Source organism: Microtus pennsylvanicus, chromosome 7 (assembly GCF_037038515.1).
Source record: "Microtus pennsylvanicus isolate mMicPen1 chromosome 7, mMicPen1.hap1, whole genome shotgun sequence".
NCBI lineage: Eukaryota > Metazoa > Chordata > Mammalia > Rodentia > Cricetidae > Microtus > Microtus pennsylvanicus.
The window spans coordinates 99,374,796-99,392,153 of NC_134585.1; the positions used below are offsets into that span (position 1 = coordinate 99,374,796).

The 17,358-nt window shown below is 37.6% G+C and overlaps 1 protein-coding gene across 2 annotated transcripts in view; it reads right to left on the reverse strand.

The window, feature by feature from the left end:
• Positions 1-911: 911 nt before the first annotated feature.
• Positions 912-17,358, reverse strand: part of Plppr5 (phospholipid phosphatase related 5) — a 106,181-nt gene continuing 89,734 nt past the window's right edge. Inside the window, exons 5-6 of one of the 2 annotated variants that reach the window (XM_075981506.1) lie at positions 15,071-15,205; positions 912-1,663 (exon numbers count right to left, since the gene is read on the reverse strand). In XM_075981506.1, the coding sequence (XP_075837621.1) occupies positions 1,631-1,663; positions 15,071-15,205 (168 nt within the window). In that variant the 3' untranslated portion in view covers positions 912-1,630. The remainder of the gene's footprint in view (positions 1,664-15,070; positions 15,206-17,358) is intronic. The other variant, XM_075981507.1, reaches the window with a different exon arrangement.

The window sequence follows — 17,358 nt, forward strand, 5'->3', positions numbered from 1 at the left end:
AAGACTAGAAAGATTTTTTTAAAATCAGTTTCCACACATATAAGTCAAAGCATCTCGGGTTAGCTTTAGAGATGCCAAGTGAATCTTTGCTTGATTCTCCTTATATTCTTTCTTTTTAGTTCCACGCGGATACCGTAAAGTTGGTCCCCTGGCCTCTTTCCTGAATGGCAGCTGAGGTACAGAATGAAGACACTGGATTTGGGCTTCCCTTTTACAAAGAGCCTCACATCCAGACACTGGAATTATGAATAGAACCCTAGATAGCTCTGTGTTTGAAAAATGTGTTTATGTTCATTAATATAAGGTAAACATTTAAAATACTGCAGACTTTCTGTAACTCTGTCTCGGCATTTCTTTATTTTTTTAACATAGGTAGTTTATCAGGACTCTTATGGTCTCATAAGGCCTCAATGTCATGAATGTTGAGGCAGTTGTGGCATATTTAAGGGGAAAAATGCAAATCCAGGGTAATTCTGAATTTCAGCTTTGTTTCTCTCTGCTTGATTAGAGGTATGGGATTGGGCATGTTATCAGTCTTGGCTTCATTTTTCTTGTGTGTAAATAAAGCCATCTTTCAATATTTGTACAGGATTACTGTGAGGATCAAATGATAAAGTAAATATAAATACATATTAACTAAATTATTAGACAATTACAAAAATACATTAATCATATTTCTAGCATCTACGTAATTGTATGGTAAGATGTGGTTCGTTCCCACTTAAATTATTTGAATTCTTGATCAGTAAGAAAGCTTATGACTGGACTACAGCCAATCTTGAGACACTATTAATGATGGAAAGTTACTCAATAATATGGTATCATGGCTGGTTTGCCTTAATCTATTCCAAATATCGCTGCATTTCAGAAACTGCAACTCAACCATTAAATCACAAGTGTCAAAGAAAAAGTCCAAATAAATAATTTTAATTATGATACATTACTTAGTGACAATAAAAATTGGCAATTTCCCCTTTAAAAGCAGAAGCACCAGTCTTAGAATGTGTAGTATGAATGGTATTTTAAGTGAAATACAGAATAATATAATGAGCAAACAATTTAGTATAGGACATACTTTCTAAAAGTAAAATGATTTCACACGCTGAAATCTGTTAGAATGGGAAAAAAAGTCATGCTGCATAATAAAAAAGCCCCCGTGACTTTCAAAATTAACTTCAAATTAAATATGCTATACTGTTGAATAGAGATATGAAAAATTAAAAAGGCTTAATGAGTCCAAAATAGAGGGTTTCTCTTTTATACAAATATAACTCACATGGAGATTTCTTTTCACATAGCCACAGAGATTCTTTTGAGAAACTAAAGCGACTATTTTATTGAAGAATTAAATTTGTTCATTTTTGTCATCATGTTTGTACTGAACACCCACACTTTGTGCTAGGTGGTAGGTGTTGGGGATACAGGAAAGAAAGCCATGGTCCTGCTCTTGAGGAGCTCACAGTCTAGTGGGGGACCAGGGGGGTGGAGCAGAGAGGGTGCTATTAAGTTTTAAATTTATAAAAAGTCTCAGACAACTTTATAAATTTCCGTGTAATCAAATAAACCTTCTTATGAATGGATGGTAAAGAGGGATGATGTCCAGTGCAGGGAAAAACCATCTGCTTCAATATCATGTGACTTCCGCAAAGGCAGTGATGTGGTTCTGGAAGAGAAAAGGGAATTCCAGAGTCAGAGTCCTGCGGAAACTGATTCTATAAAGTATTTAGCATTTTGGACAAATAACACATATTAACTTAATAAAGACTTGAGGCCCACATGCATGTTGCCAAAACACACAGTGTTGTTAAACTTACTTCTCTGTACTGTTATGTAATGCTAGCTAATCATATCTTTTATTCAGGATTCTTAATTAACGGAATGGATTAAAATGTTATACCTGCTCTGCTCAAAATTAACACTCAAATTTGCGTAGATAAAAATGGCAATACCAGATGCATTAATATTCTGTGGCGCTGTTCATGGGACTTCAGTGTGCAGGCTGTAGCTTCAGACTAATTGCTCCCTGTGAGACAGATGGTGTAGTGTGGGGTGGGCTAGTGTTCCGACTGAAATAGCATTCGTTAGTTGACAGAGATCTACTCAAACACTGCACTTTTGATGCATAAATTCAGGCTCCACATCAAAATCTGGGTTTGTTGTTGTTTTTATTTTTTATTTTTTTGGACTACAGAATTATTGACAGCCTCCAAATGCTTTAAAAAAAGCCATCAATTATAGAGACATAAACTTCTTAGAATGGCTAATGTTGAAATCGATTCAGGCACGTAATATGGATGCCATAGATGCTGAGATATTGTAGCAAAAAACTGACATTCTATGATTAATCCTGAAGTATGTGGAATTATATTAAGGTCTAGAATAAATGGCAATCTCATATCACAGCAACATTAGAAAAGGGTTCTCTCATCACCACTGCCCGTTCAAAGTGCTTTTCATAGCAGATATGTTCAGAGTTACAGAGACAGAGACTTAGGTGTGGCCATGACAGAGTTAAAGCCCAGGCAGATGAAGAATAGAATTTGCTAAGTATCCATTAGCAAGTGTTCTTTCAAGTTCACATCACACCAGCAGGCAAAATACTGAGGCTTGTCCTTGAGTGCAGGGGTCCCCTGGGGAAATAATCACTGTGTGTCTTAAAAGTAATTTCAGATCCTGAAATTTAGAAAATTTAAGACAATTTTGATATTCTACTTGTCAGAGCTTCCAGACATAGGTGCTGGGAACCTAGGGCTCCCCCAGAGCAACAACTGCTCCTCACCACTGAGAAGTCTCTCCAGGCCAATCTAAGTCCAGTTTTAAGGCTTCAAATTCTATGTGAAAAATCTTCATTTTACTATGGACTTCTCTAGGCAGTGTAAACATAATCAGAATGGCATGTAAGTCAAGGCTCATTTATTTATGACGCGAAAATTTAGTCGTGGCTTCCTACTTGACCAGATCTGCCACTGACAAAAAAAAAAAAGACAAAAGAACACTCCTGAAAAGTAGTCATAAACAAAAGATTTCAGAAAATGAATAATTTTAAAGATATTAAACTATTTCAGTTTTTAAAAACGATACATTTCTACTGAGGAAAAAAGGGAAGCAGTAATGACAAGCGCAGACAAGCTAAGGGAGGGGATGAAGATCCCTGTGATATAGTGTTGGGAACCTGCGCAGAAGGACACAGCTCTCTGTATTCGCGCTAGCTCCGCAACACAGCTCCACCACCAGTGCGCTGACGCGCACATACGTTTATTGCCTTAATTGGAGGTGTTCGCAGTGGCTAATCCCCATTATCCAGCCGAAGAACCTGGCAAGGCAGTCTTTATAGGACCTCCCCTGTGAATTTCCTTCTGGATCATCTTCCATACACTGGTTTTGGAACACATACAAAACGTGGTTTACATGCGATTTAAATATTAACTTCTTCGCTTCAGTGAAAGTACTTGTTGCTTCAGAGGTCTAGGTTGCTATTGTTAGATCACACACTGTGAGTTTGAATAAGGTATAAAAGCATGCTATCGTGTTCCATGAGCCTCACTAACATGCCATGTGAACATCTCTCTCAAATAATTTATAAATGTGTGATCATTTAATAGAAAGAAATGAGTAAAGTTCCCTTTTTCTCAAGATGGCAAAAAAAGACCTCATATCTTAACACGATGTTGTCAAGTCAGCTTCAGTTTTTAACATAAAATGGGATATTTGTGTTCTGATTTTTTGACTTAGGTATTTGCCCTCTTGATGAGGAAGCTGAACAACACAGTAGACTCTGCAGCAGACAGATAGGTTGAATATCAAGTGTTTAAATGTGGTCTCCATCATAATGGGAAATTGTCAAACAATTTGACCATCAAAAATTCAGCTTTCTCATATACAGAATACAGATATATGTACTTGGATGGATTTTTATTAATGTTAAATGATATATACATAATCTTTCTTGTCCCCATTCCAACCCTCTATTTGTGGTTTATCTATCATTTATTTTGGTGGATAATATTCAAAGGAATGAGCTAAAAATAAAAATTTTGAGAATTAAAGCAAAAAAGGAAGAAAAAGAATTAAAAATAATTAGTCAGTAGTTTTTAAATAAAATTCACCATTTGTTCTTTTATAAAGTCCATAATTTAGGAACTGTAATATCCGATTCAATCTCAAATTCAAATATTTCTTACAAGAAGAATACAAACTCATTTGATGGCAAAAGCGTAACTAATGACACAAGACAATATATATTTTGTGTTCTGTTACATAAACAACAGTATTTAATTCCAAAGTCGGAAGTGTCTCCAGGCTACTTGTGCAACAGAATACATCATTTTCTAAAACACAAAGTATTTTGCATACTGAAAAACATCTAGCACTAAGGATTCTGGATAAGGGATCGTAGACCCACTGTAAAACTACCAGTGAGGTCACTGTTACGTGGATGCTGCCTACCCTTCACCAAGGGAAGTGGATAGCATGTCATAATCGACAACGCTGCTATGCTTCATTTTGCTACTTGCTTCCCTATTGCATCATTGTCTTTTGTGAGACAGGGAGCATGGACAGAAGAGCAAAGAGCAAATGCCTGATGTGATGGCGTGTGCCTATAATCCCAGCAAAAAGATAGGCTGCAGAGCTCAAGGGCAGGGGTTGCTACATAGTGAGCTCAAGAATAGCCTGTGTTATAGAGATTCTTTCTGAAGATACCAAAAGTCCAACTATGATAACAAAAGTGGCACCCCAAAAGGAGAATGTGACCTCTGCTCCCCACCAATGTGCCATGCGAAGTCTCCCTCCTAATGATTTGTGAAAGGAGTGAGATCATTTAGTAAAGAGAAACCATTTTAAATTTAGTGATGAAATTATTAGAGCAATTCAGACCTGGAGCTCTGGAATTGGTGGTCAAATTCAAAGTAAGCAATTACTTTGTTTAACGAAACTCAGAATAAGAAAAAAAAATAAAAGCTCAGATATGAACTGCATTTGACAGAAGCAATTTTTTGGACAACTTCTCTCTCTCTCTCCAGTGACTTTGTTTGAGTGCAAAGTTTTGTATTAATTCAGAGCTTTCTTTTAATTCAAGAAATTCCTTTTTGTGCAATTAAAAGGGACTAAAAGCTACTTTCTGAGAGAATTCTCTCTGCCTAGGAAATCTGTGGGAGGCTTTTTCTAGCAAGTTAATTAAACAGGAAAAGGATCTAGGCTCTGTTGAGGCATTAGCTACATGAGCTTAGGAGCCTGAGTAGCCACAGAAGTTGCAGCTCCCAGTCCAGATTTTTAGATGCTCTGGTGCTCATCCTGGGCTTCATACTGGAGTTTGACTAAATACAGGCACAGCCCCAGAGATTTGGATTTAATTGGTCCAAGGCCTCATACAACCGCCAGAATACAGAAAGGCTCTCTTGTTGATCCTAGTGTGCAGCCCGAGTTGAGAGCTGCTGCATCAGATCTGCTAACCCATCTGCTTCGAGGCCAAGTTCTACTTTCATATCCAATTGCCCGGGAAGCTTGATGTGCATAGCCCCCATCTCCAGATCTAAGCAAGTGCCTATTGCAGCAGAATCCCTGGGCTTTCATCCCAGATCTTTACCAGTTTTCAAAGTGCTATCTATTTATCTATCTATCTATCTATCTATCTATCTATCTATCTATCTATCTATCTATCTATCTATCTATCTAATGGTCCTTGGTGCTGTAGGTATCCAAATGGTTTGTCCTCTAAGTTTCAAATCCTTCCTAAGACTCAGCACTTTCTATCTGCCACGAATTTCATCCATATTCTCAGCTATGTTCCTAGAAATATATCATGTTTAGGAATGTAAACTCCTAGCTTCCCTCATCTAACTGCACAATTTGACCATGTTGAACACTTCTTGACTACTAATTCCTACATCGTCCTCACCAGCTTTAGGTCCTAATTTTTTCTCACTCACCTGGACCCCATGATGATCTGACTATGATTAACAGCATCCCCAAACCTCTTATCCCTATGCTCTGACTTAACCTGCTGGGAAATGGTTCTCCTGTCTATTCTGAGGTGATGCTAGGAAGTGAAGGAGGGTTTCCCCCACTGTCTTTGTCTACCACATCTGTCTCACTGCCCTCTGGGTCTGCTTGCAAAATAATGTCTTTTGTCACTATAATAGAAACTCAAAAGGCCTGAGGAATATATTACCAGCTTTTGATGGAGTGTTTGTTCAAGTTTCATTTATTATAATCCTAATAGAAATCACACTGACATTCTTAGTAACTAAAACTTATCCATAAGTTGTTCTTATGCTTCTTTCGTGCTGATTTAACCTAAGCACAATCTTGTTTGGTTGGTTCCTTTCTAACCTTTAAAAATGCTTTAGATTGGTTACATAAGCACACAGCAATCCCCAGTAAAGAAGAATATGAGGATGCAGATAAAGGAGCAGGTGTATAATAAACTCCTTTATAACCAGTTGCTGATTAGCACCAAGAATCTTGCCTGTTTCCACAAAAAATGCACTAGTCAATAAAAATCCAGATGGCCCACTTTGGAAGTTCCTTTTCCAGGTGTGTGTGTGTGTGTGTGTGTGTGTGTGTGTGTGTGTGTGTGTGTGTGAGAGAGAGAGAGAGAGAGAGAGAGAGAGAGAGAGAGAGAGAGAGAGAGAGAGAGAGAGCATGTGCATGTGTATCTATAATTTATGAATGAAAACTGTTAATACAAAATCTGTACATTAATTTTATGTCAGCTGCATTCATAATTTCCTTTGATCACATTCAACCTAAATGCCTTCTAGTCAGCTGCTGGAAAAGAAGCTGTGATACAGTCACAAAACAGAACACCTTTTGCCAGATGATGGTGGCACACACCTTTAATCCCAGCACTCAGGAGGCAGAGGCAGTCAGATTGCTTTGAGTTCAAGGCCAGCCTGACCTGCAGGCTGAGTTCCAGGAAAGGCTTCAAAGCTACACAGAGAAACCCTGCCTTGAAAAACAACAAACAAACAAACAAACAAACAAAAAAAGCACCACACAGAGAACACTTCACTCTCATCAATAAAAGAATGGGCGGCCAGCTTATTGACAAGGTAAAGAGCATCTAAGGAAGAGACCCATGATTGACTCTGGCCTCCACAGACACACACATATGTACCCACATATACACACGCATACATGGAAAAGAATTCAAGTAATTATGATTAGATATAGGTTCTTCTTGTTCATTTTTGTTTTATTTATCTGAATATTTTCTCCCTTCCTCTTATGTTTCTTCCACTCTTCCTCTTTACAGCTTCCCTCTCTCCTCCTCCCTTCCATTGCTCTCTCCTACCTTCTTTTCTTTTTATTTCAGTTTTTCATATCTGGTATCCAGCTCAGGGTCTCAAGCAGAGTAGGCAATCGACTACTGAACTACAACCTCAGACCTGCATTTTAATTTTTAAGAAGATGTTCAAATTACTGACTTTTGCTTTTTGACTGTTTCTTTACCTAGAACAATAAATTAAAATTAAAGGTTTGGTTTCATAGGACATTGGACTTGGTTTACTGTTTATTCCAGCCATTGTAGATATTTAAAAAGTGTGACCTCTGCAGAGTGTTTTCATAGTTCTTAGATGCTCCAGACTGAGGCAATGAGGTGGACACCTCTGAACACTTCTGTGAGTACAAATGCACATGCTGCTGGGACAAGATTGCTCATCCAGCATTCCACCATCGCTTAGTTCCTCCTTAACTAATGACTGAATGAATCATATCTGCCTAAGCTACACTCATCACCCCCATGCCATTCAAAAGTAATTCTCAGAAAGATGCTTTTATAGAAGGCTGCTGGATAACTGGGAAAAAGGCCTGCCTGTTATTCTTATACCTTGAATAATATGATTCATATATTGTGTAGAAAAATAAATCCTGAACACACAGACATATAGAAAAAAAAGCAATGATTTGAAACCATGGCACAGGACATCAGTGTATCCAGTGTCTAGTTAGTCCAAAGGATGTTAATAGCTGCTGCAATTATTCTTTTTTCTCATTGTTTAAAAGTTTTTTTCAAACAATACATTTTAATCATATTTACCTTCCACAAACTCCTTCCAGATCCTCCTCAATTTACCATCCACCTAACTTCATGTTCACTCCATCTATCTATCTATCTATCTATCTATCTATCTATCTATCTATCTATCTATCTATCATCTATCTATCTATTTATCCATCTATCATCTATTTATCTACCTATCATCTATCTATCTACATCTATCTATCTACCTATCTGATTATCATCTATCTAACTATCATCTATCTACCTACCTATATATACACCTATCTATATCAATCTGCCTATGTCTAGCTAAAATAAGCAACAAAAACAAAAACTAACAAACACATAAAAGAACAAAAAAAGAAAGAAACAAAAATCAACACAAATAAACAAAAACAGCCCAGGAATAGATGCCTGTTGCATTTTATTTGTTTCCATTTTCTTTTTAAGGCAAAATAAAATACACAGGAATAGCATGTAAATTTTTATTAATTAGTTTTAATACATACTCAAAACTCACCTTAGGTGCCTAAAGTGTTAACTGATTTGCTTCCACTGAGTACTGCAACATCTAATCACTACAAAAGCTGTCTTAAGTGGTCCTATAGAACATTACATACCACTCAGCAGCTCCACGAAACAAAGATATGTTTCTTAGAAATGTAATCAAATCTTAAATAGATGGCCGGTTACTCATGACAACGCCCTGAGACTTCAAAGAAATTTCTCAAAGGGAGCACTGAAGTGTATAATTATGTTTGTCTAGGTAAGAAACTAACAAGAAACCCCAGGTTTGAAGTGCAGAGAAACTGGACTTCAAGCCCAGAATTTCAAACCATTGAAAATTAACACTTTCTTTCTGCTTCTCGTGCTTTCCTGTCCTGGAGTCTAGGCTGGAAAAGACTTCTCCCAAGAAAAGTCAGGTGGGAAGATATTCCCAAGACCAACTGAGGTCTGTGTCCATTCTATGCACAGACTCATAGCCAAGTCCAAACTAAATGAAGAAGAGAGCATGTTCTGCCTGAAGAAGTAGTTCATGGCTGAGAATAACACTGCCTGCTAACACATCTGTAGGATTCTTTCCTCAGTGTTATTAGTGTTCAATGAACCTCAAGTGTGTAGTACATATTTCACTTTTACCTTGGTCTGATTAACACATATTAAATTTTTAAGTATTCATTCAAAGAAAAGTTTCCTTAAAGTGTGCCCTAAGATATGAAGAAGATTAGCTGATACTGACACTGCTCTACTGGCTGCCGTGCTCTAGAAGACAGGCCTTGGTAGAGTGTCTTCTCTACTTGGTACATTTTCTTGAGTCACTTTCTTTCTTGTCAATTTATCCTTTAGTCAATCTTTTTTGTTTGTTTGTTTTGGTTTTTCGAGACAGGGTTTCTCTGTGGTCTTGGAGCCTGTCCTGGAACTAGCTCTTGTAGACCAGGCTGGTCTCGAACTCCCAGAGATCCGCCTGCCTCTGCCTCCCGAGTGCTGGGATTAAAGGCGTGCACCACCACTGCTCGGCTAGTCAATCTTTTTTAAAAAAGAAAATACTTTTAATTTTGATGATATGTACGTGTATATATCCATATACGAGTTTGTGCCCATGAGTGGCATGTACCTGCCACTCAGAAGTGTAAGATCCTTGAAGCTGTGTGTCAGGCAGCCTAAGCCTCCTAGCACTGATGCTGGGCCTAGAACTTGGGCCTAATAATGTAAGAGCAGTGTTCTCTTTTACTTGCTGAGACGTCTCTCTAGCTCTCTCTGTAGTACTACTCCACTCTACCTGTTTTGACTTTCCTCAGCATGGATTTTCTTCCTTGTTTATGATTTCTAGAGTCGGTTTTAATCCACCATGTGTGTTCTTTCACTGCTTTTTATTCATCCAGGTTATGGTTTATCTTTGATTCCATGTGTTTGCTTTAATTTCCTGTTCTGTGGAAAGGAGATACCACGGCCAATAAACGTAGTCCAATTTCTTATTGTGTGTGTACAGGGGCGGGGTGTTGTAGATGTGTTCGTTTGTATGTGCGGGTGTACAGACACTTGTTAACATGTGCAGAGGCCAAAGGTCAACACCCAATGGCATTTTCAATCCCTTATTTTTAGACAGAGTTGCCTCCTGAAAGTAAAGATCTCCAAATGATTAAATTGGCTACCTGTTTCTGCTTTTCCAGCACCCCGGTTACAGACACTCTTGACAGCACCTGCCTTTTGTATGCATTCCAGAGATTCCCAACGCACCCCTCATGCTTGTGGACCAAACAGGTTACTCACTGTATCATCTTTGCTACATCTCCCTCCTACCCATCCTTGCCTGGGCAATAAAAGGTATCACACTGTCCCTCGTGTTTGTCACAGTGTCACACTAAGGGATCTAAATTCATGTTCTGATTACCCCCGTTTGGTATAAAATTTCTTAAAATGTGTGAGAAGGATTCAGGAACAATCTAAACATTTCCCTTATGGAATCTTCAACTTCTATCTGAGTTAATGATAGAATGTGTGAGGAGATTCAGACCATGGGAATTTTCAAGAAGATAACTTTATTGCTGTACAGTTTCATTCGCTGTTTGTTGACTCACTGCATATCATGGTTCTGTGCAGCTTAATTCCTGCTCCATAAAGTTGGTAGGGTACTTGAGGGCAATTATTTCTCTTGCTTTTGATCTACATAGCTAATTTTAAATATTTGTTTATATTCATATGTTTGAGTGGGGTTTTTTTTGTATGTATGTATACCAAAGGTATGCCTGGTACCCAAAGAATAAAAAAGATTGTATCTTATCTTAGGAGACTGTCTGGAGCTAAAGACCACTGTGAATTGTCAAGTGGATAATGAGAGCTGAACGTGGGTTTTCTGGAAGAGCAGACAGTGCTCTTAACCAAATAGCCATCTTGCTTTACTGATATTTATTGTTTTGAATGAAAGTAATTACCCACTCAGTTTGGTTATCCCCATTTCATTTAAAAAGAATTCTTTCATTTGGAATGAATCAAGACCAAAGTTTGGAGTGGGGAAGTATTTCCCTCAAGATGGGTTTATTTATGCTGTATTTGGTAGAAATTCCTAAATTTTGCAGTAATTTGCTTTGATAATCAACTATTATGATATCAAGACCTTCTTTATTCTTCCTAAACATAGAAGACAAAAGACAGTAGAGCTATAAATTGTTGCATCATCATTTCCTAGAATAAAACACAGATCCTTGATTCTTGGCTTTCCAAGGGAAATTCATAGTGTTTCGAGTTTCTGAAAACATCCCGAAGCTAACAATGCTGCCAATTCTGCTGGAAATGAGCCTTGAAGGAGGAAGCAAACAGAATGAGTTTGGGAGAAAGGGAGGTGTGGTATCCAAAGGGAGCTAATTCCCTGGGTATGAGGCAGTAGAAGCTTTAAGAGAGCCTATAAAGGAAAGAGGCCTGCATATGCAAAAACCATAGCCTCTGTACTGATAGGACTTAAAGTGACTGCAGGTGGACCAAGGAAATCTGAACCCTGAAGTGAGTATATGGGAGCTACAAGCAAGATTTCTGTGTTTAATTTGGCAGAGAAAAAGAGACAGAGCACATTTTAAAAGGAAATAGAAGAGGGATGTAAAGTATCCTGAAAAGATTTTCTTTTTTTGCTAAGGAATTTTGGTCAGTCTGAACCTATCAATTAATGGGTTTAATGAGGAAGGTTTGACGACCTTCTAGAAATCAGCTTAAGAAAATGGAATATTTTAAAACTGTAATGATCTTTAGTTGTGCATTTATTCATAATAGCACATAGCATAGCATCTGATTATAGACAGAAAGAGGAAGTAAAGGCAGGGGGGGAGAACTAGAGTCAGAAAAAAGAAGAGGGGAAACAGAAAGAAAAGGGAAGGTCTGGGAGTGGACATGATGTCTTGTTTCACAGTCTCATTTTCTCTTAAGGTCTGAGCACTATTGTATTTGTTCTCTCACTGTCTCTGCCCTTTTTTCTGTCTGCCTCTGCCTCTCTCTTCTCTGTCTCCATCTCTCTCTGTATCTGTGTCTCTATGTATCTCTGTGTCTTTGTGTATCTGCATTTCTCTGTTTCTGTCTCTCTCTGTCCCTCTCTCTCCCCCTCACCTCACCATACCCATACTCCTCTACAGATAGTAGAGGTGAATATCTTGGTGTTATTTTGGATAACAGTCTTCACTTTGCACATATACAAGATTTTATATACATAATATTTCTTTTGAGTCAAGTCAAAACACCTACAATACTAGAACTTAGGTGAAGGCAGAAGAATAAGAATTTCAAGGTTGTCCTAGGCTATATGGAAAATTTGAGACCAACTTGGCTTACATAAGACCCAGTTTCAAGTACCCTAACCCCACCAAAATTTATTTTTAAAATACTTTACAATAGATCTTTTTGTATTTTGATGTACCTGTTCCTGTTGTATTTTAATACTATAATAATAATAATAACGCCTTGTTGAGTTTCACAGGTGTCATGCAGTGTTCCAAATATTCTGTGACTAACTTAAGGAAGTCTCACATTGGAATCTTATAAACCAGTTTCCAAGCTGGGCTGTGGTGGTACATGCCTTTAATCCCAGCACTCTTCTTGCTTTTCAAACTCACCTTAGTTCTAGAAAATTAGTATTTTACTTATTTACAAACTAGTAAGATTTCATAAGCTTTTTCTGTACATCCTTAATTTTGCTTAATTCACCTTCTGGTCTTCCTTTTCTCCCGTGTCCTGGACCCATCTCCACATAAATCTTTAGCTCACAGTACGCTCTTCTTTCATAATACATATTATACTATCAGCTCTTACTAAATGTTTTCCTGGTTTTGCAAGATCACGTACATTTCATTTTGGTTCAGCCTTCCCCTAGTCCCTCATTTCTCCATTCTCACTGCTCCACTACCCACTAGAACCCTTCTTTCTCAGCATTGCCCCTCTTTACTTTCATTTCAGCTATATTCTAAAAATTTCTGCTTCCCAAAGTCATTCTTTTTCTGACTTGTTTCTAGTTTCCTGGATTCCACATATACTCCAGGTTTAAAATAAATTGAAGCTAAGAATCCACATACAAAAAAGATATGGTTTTCATTTTTAGGGGCCTGAGTCACCTTACTCTGTACTTTTATTTTTCCATTTCTATAATTTTTCTGCATAGTCAGTGAGTTTATATTTCTTTATAGTTGAATAATATTTCACTGTGTATGTGGGCTTGAGGCCTGCTTGGAAGGAGGAAATTCATTCCAGGTACTCAGCATAATCAAATCCCATGTTTAGGGAATTCATTGGACCTAGCGGAGCACCTATAAAGCTGTTTTTTCAAATGGCCATGTTGTCAAATTGTCTTCTAAATGTTTATCGCTACAGTAGTCAACCTGTGCTGCTTCTCACCTTGCTTACAGATGCTTTCTATTGTAGTGGCAATTAGTTAATCCAGAGACTCATTATGTCAGAATGAACGATCATGAGTGCTCAGCCACGGGCAGGACCTCTGCATCAGCTCTTTCCTGCATATGTCTCAGGGAACATCATGGAAGATGGAGTGGAAAAAAACCTAAGAGCCGGAGGAAGAGGAGAAAGGCTGCGCCTTGCTGTCCTGGCCCCACGTGATGTTGCTGCTTTTTCAGTGAATTCTAGGCAGCTGTGCTAACCTGCACACGTCAAGCCAGTTAAAACTTCTAGCACTAGGTGGGGAAGAGCTCCTTGGGCCCCATTCCTACCTGAAGAGCATTGATAGTTAATTGATGCAGAGGGAGAAAGAATCACTTTTCTTTATGGATTGGTCACTAATACATTAGGCATGTCTCGTTGATGATTCCAAACCCATGAGGCATATGGGAAGCACTAATTGGACGTAGCAGGCTTTTCTAAAGGAATTGTAAAAGGAGGACATAAATTGAGAGGGAGATGTAATGTGGGTCCTAGAAAGTGTAGACATGGGAGACTGACGAATGGATACGACACACAGGTGAATACTTGAATACTTTCCATAAATAGAACAAACTACGTTGGTACCTGGGCTACACTGTGACACATGCTTAACAGTGTCCTACTGACCCCATGAGCCTTAAAGTGTACTAAGAACTCACCCTACCCTACACATTGACTTCTACTCATTCAAAAATAAAGCATTTGCTTTTGTTATAATAAAGAGTATCTGATGGCTTATTCTACACGTGATAAGGCAGAGTGGGACATTGTCTGAGGGAAAGGAGGTAAAGAGTTGATGGGCTGGAAGGAGAGAGCAGCAGGAGAGCGGTACAAATGAGAACAAAGCATAAATAGACATGAATTTGAGAAAAAACAAGGAGGAAGTACATGAGAATAGCTGAAGAAAGGAAAGGAGAGAAATGATGTAATTATATTTTAATTTAAACTAAAAAGAACTTATTAAAATATGTGAGCCTGAGGCTGGAAAGAAGCTGTGAGCTAGCCCTTGAGTAATCATTTAACTAATTACAATCGCAAGGAACCACAGCAGCATTTAGGAAACATACCCTATCTGGTTTACAGAAGTTGCAAGAAGAATTTTTAGAAAGTACTTGACTTCTTGCTCCCAGGGACACCCACTGAGACCTGGACCTGCTGTTTCAAACAATGTCTGTGCACAGACTCAGCCCATCCTAACCCTCAGTACCTCTTCCATCAAGGAAGCACAGCAGGAGCTGGCGAGCTGCCTGAGCCTTGTGCACTGAGGTTCAGTACATGTCTCCCATGCACTGTGTGATGACAGTTTTTGAAGCACTTTCCTATTGATAGAGAACATGGGATAAATAAAGTATACTTTATAAAAAAGGGATATTTTTGAAAATAAATATCTGCCTACATGTGAGGCCCTGAACAGTATTTCTTAGACTCTAGCAAAGTGCTGAATGAGTTCTATGCATAGTCACCAAGCATGAGGGATATCCATGGGTACCTTAAATGAAGTATGCATTTTCTAAGATGATCTTTCCAGTGATAAATGCTTGCTAAATGACACCTTAGATTCTGAGGTTAAGTAGTCAGAATAGTAGCTGTAAACTTTCTGAATGCACAAGCAGAAATAACTGTTGAATGTGGTCTAGAATGGAAGTCATGAGTCACCTGCACAGATGCTACTTTTTCCAAAGGGCTTTCTACTCGAGGAATGTTGATCATCGGCATCCGGGCCACACTGTCCCTGTGCATGTGCCCATTTTCTGGTTGTCTTCCTTTGAAATTATTTACCACGCACACAACCTAAAATTTCAGGAAACAATTGCCGTTAAGTAAGTCATGCATCCTGCAACTATCAACCTTCTGAGGAGTTTGATAACACTCCTTATAGCAACCAAGATTTAAAAGTACCTAAATGTTATATGAATAAAACTTTACATCCAGATTTACCATGAATAAATTTCAATAGTTATTCCAATTCAGATAGGTTCGAGAAAATTTACCGATGAATATGTATCAGAATGAATCATGACAATTCTGCTTTTCCAAAATGTTCATTCATGTATAGACACTATTCAATCCAATCCAAAATTAACACGATAACCTTATGAAAAATTAATAGCAAGCTAACCTCTCCGTAATGTGACTAATCTCCAACTTAATTTTCATGCTTATTATTTCTTACTGCGTCAAGATTATTACATTCACACTAATCCTTGACAGTTGGCACTCTCTAATTTAACAATATCAATTTAATTATACTGGTTTATTGTCTACTGTATCTCATATATATGTAAGATTTGAACAATAGCTTACCAGAGCGACTATTGAAACAGAAGACCCTTCACATAAAGGAAACTGACCCTCATTTTAACTGATTCTATTCTAGACATGAAAGAATGTGAATCAAAGCATGCATGAAAATTAAGTACTTGCAATGCTAAAAGTATACATTCCTAATGCATCTCCTAAAGTTTCAGATGTAGTGGGTGAAAAATAGGGTATAGAAGACAGAACTTTTAAATGCATTCCAGAAGTTTCTGCATCAGGTGAATCATATTTAAGGAATAATAATTTAAGTCACACAGGAAAATTATTTTTATGTTGACTTTATATTAACCACTGGGTAATGTGTTCTTTTTTACCTGGGATCTATATTCTAGAATAAATATGACTTAATTGTAGTTCCAACCTGATACTCATTCTAGATTACGCAAATGCTATCTCTATAATGATATGTTTAAATTTATTTTCATAAATTCATCATTGGAAGATTTTTTTGTTAAACCTATTAATTAATATTCACTGTGTTTCTAAAATTATTTAAAGATTTATTCTATTTTATGTGTATTAGTATGTTGCTTGCATACATGGATGTGTGTCATATACATGTTTATTGCCAAAGGAGGTCAGAAGAGGTCAGATGGCCTGAAACTAGAGCTGCAGGAGGTTGTGAGCCAACATATGGGTGCTGGGAATAAAGCACAGGTCCTCTGTAAGAACAGCCAGTGCTCTTACCACTGAGCCATCTCTTCACCTACATTATTGCCAAGTAATTCTAAATACCAATTAAATCTTGGGTTATCCATTCTTGAATAAAATATACAAATGTGTGAAATAATAACATAAACTATAATACTTTATATCACAAATTATTTCTTTTCAAGCTGTAATTTACTTTTTTTAAAAAAAACCTTACTATGTCTAGAAGAGCTATAGGTTAACAATATCAGACCCCAAAAGTGCAATACCACAGATTTGTGGTATTTATCTTTAAATAGGGGCTTGAAGGTTGTTATTCAGTATGCTTTTTCTCTTATGAAGTTGTCATTTTCATGATCCCACAAAAGACTAAAAGAAATTGATTGCTCAAGAAATAGAGTCAGAATATTTTCCCTAGAAAGGAGAGATATTAAATAACGTAGCAAATATTTTTGATGTTGTAGGCTCATAGTCAATGGCAACTACTCAACTCTTCCCTTTTGAAGGGAAAGCAGCAATTCCATTTGTTCAAACGAGAAAAGACATGTTGACAGTCTGATAAACTTCCTTTACTAAAAGAGGCAGGAGGTCAAATTTTTTCTGAAGGCTGATATTTGATAAATGAGCATTTTTCTAACACACAAAGAATAGATCTGATAATTTTAGGTAAAAACTTCAATGAAACAAAGAGTTTCATGTCCATATCATAGCACACACACTTCCAGAAATCACTCTCCTCACATATATTCAGGCGAGATCTCTTACTTCAACTCAGAATTCACTATACCCACTAGTCTATCTACACAGCCTGTCCAAAAGGTGTTTTTTCTCAGCATTCCATGTACTAGGACTACAGACATGCATATTGCTCTCCAAGCATTTTCATGGGTTCTGGAAGTCCTCACATATGTGCAACAAGTGCTTCTCGCTTTGCCATTGATGTCTCCCCTGAGCCCTTAGTTTGGCAAGCTCAC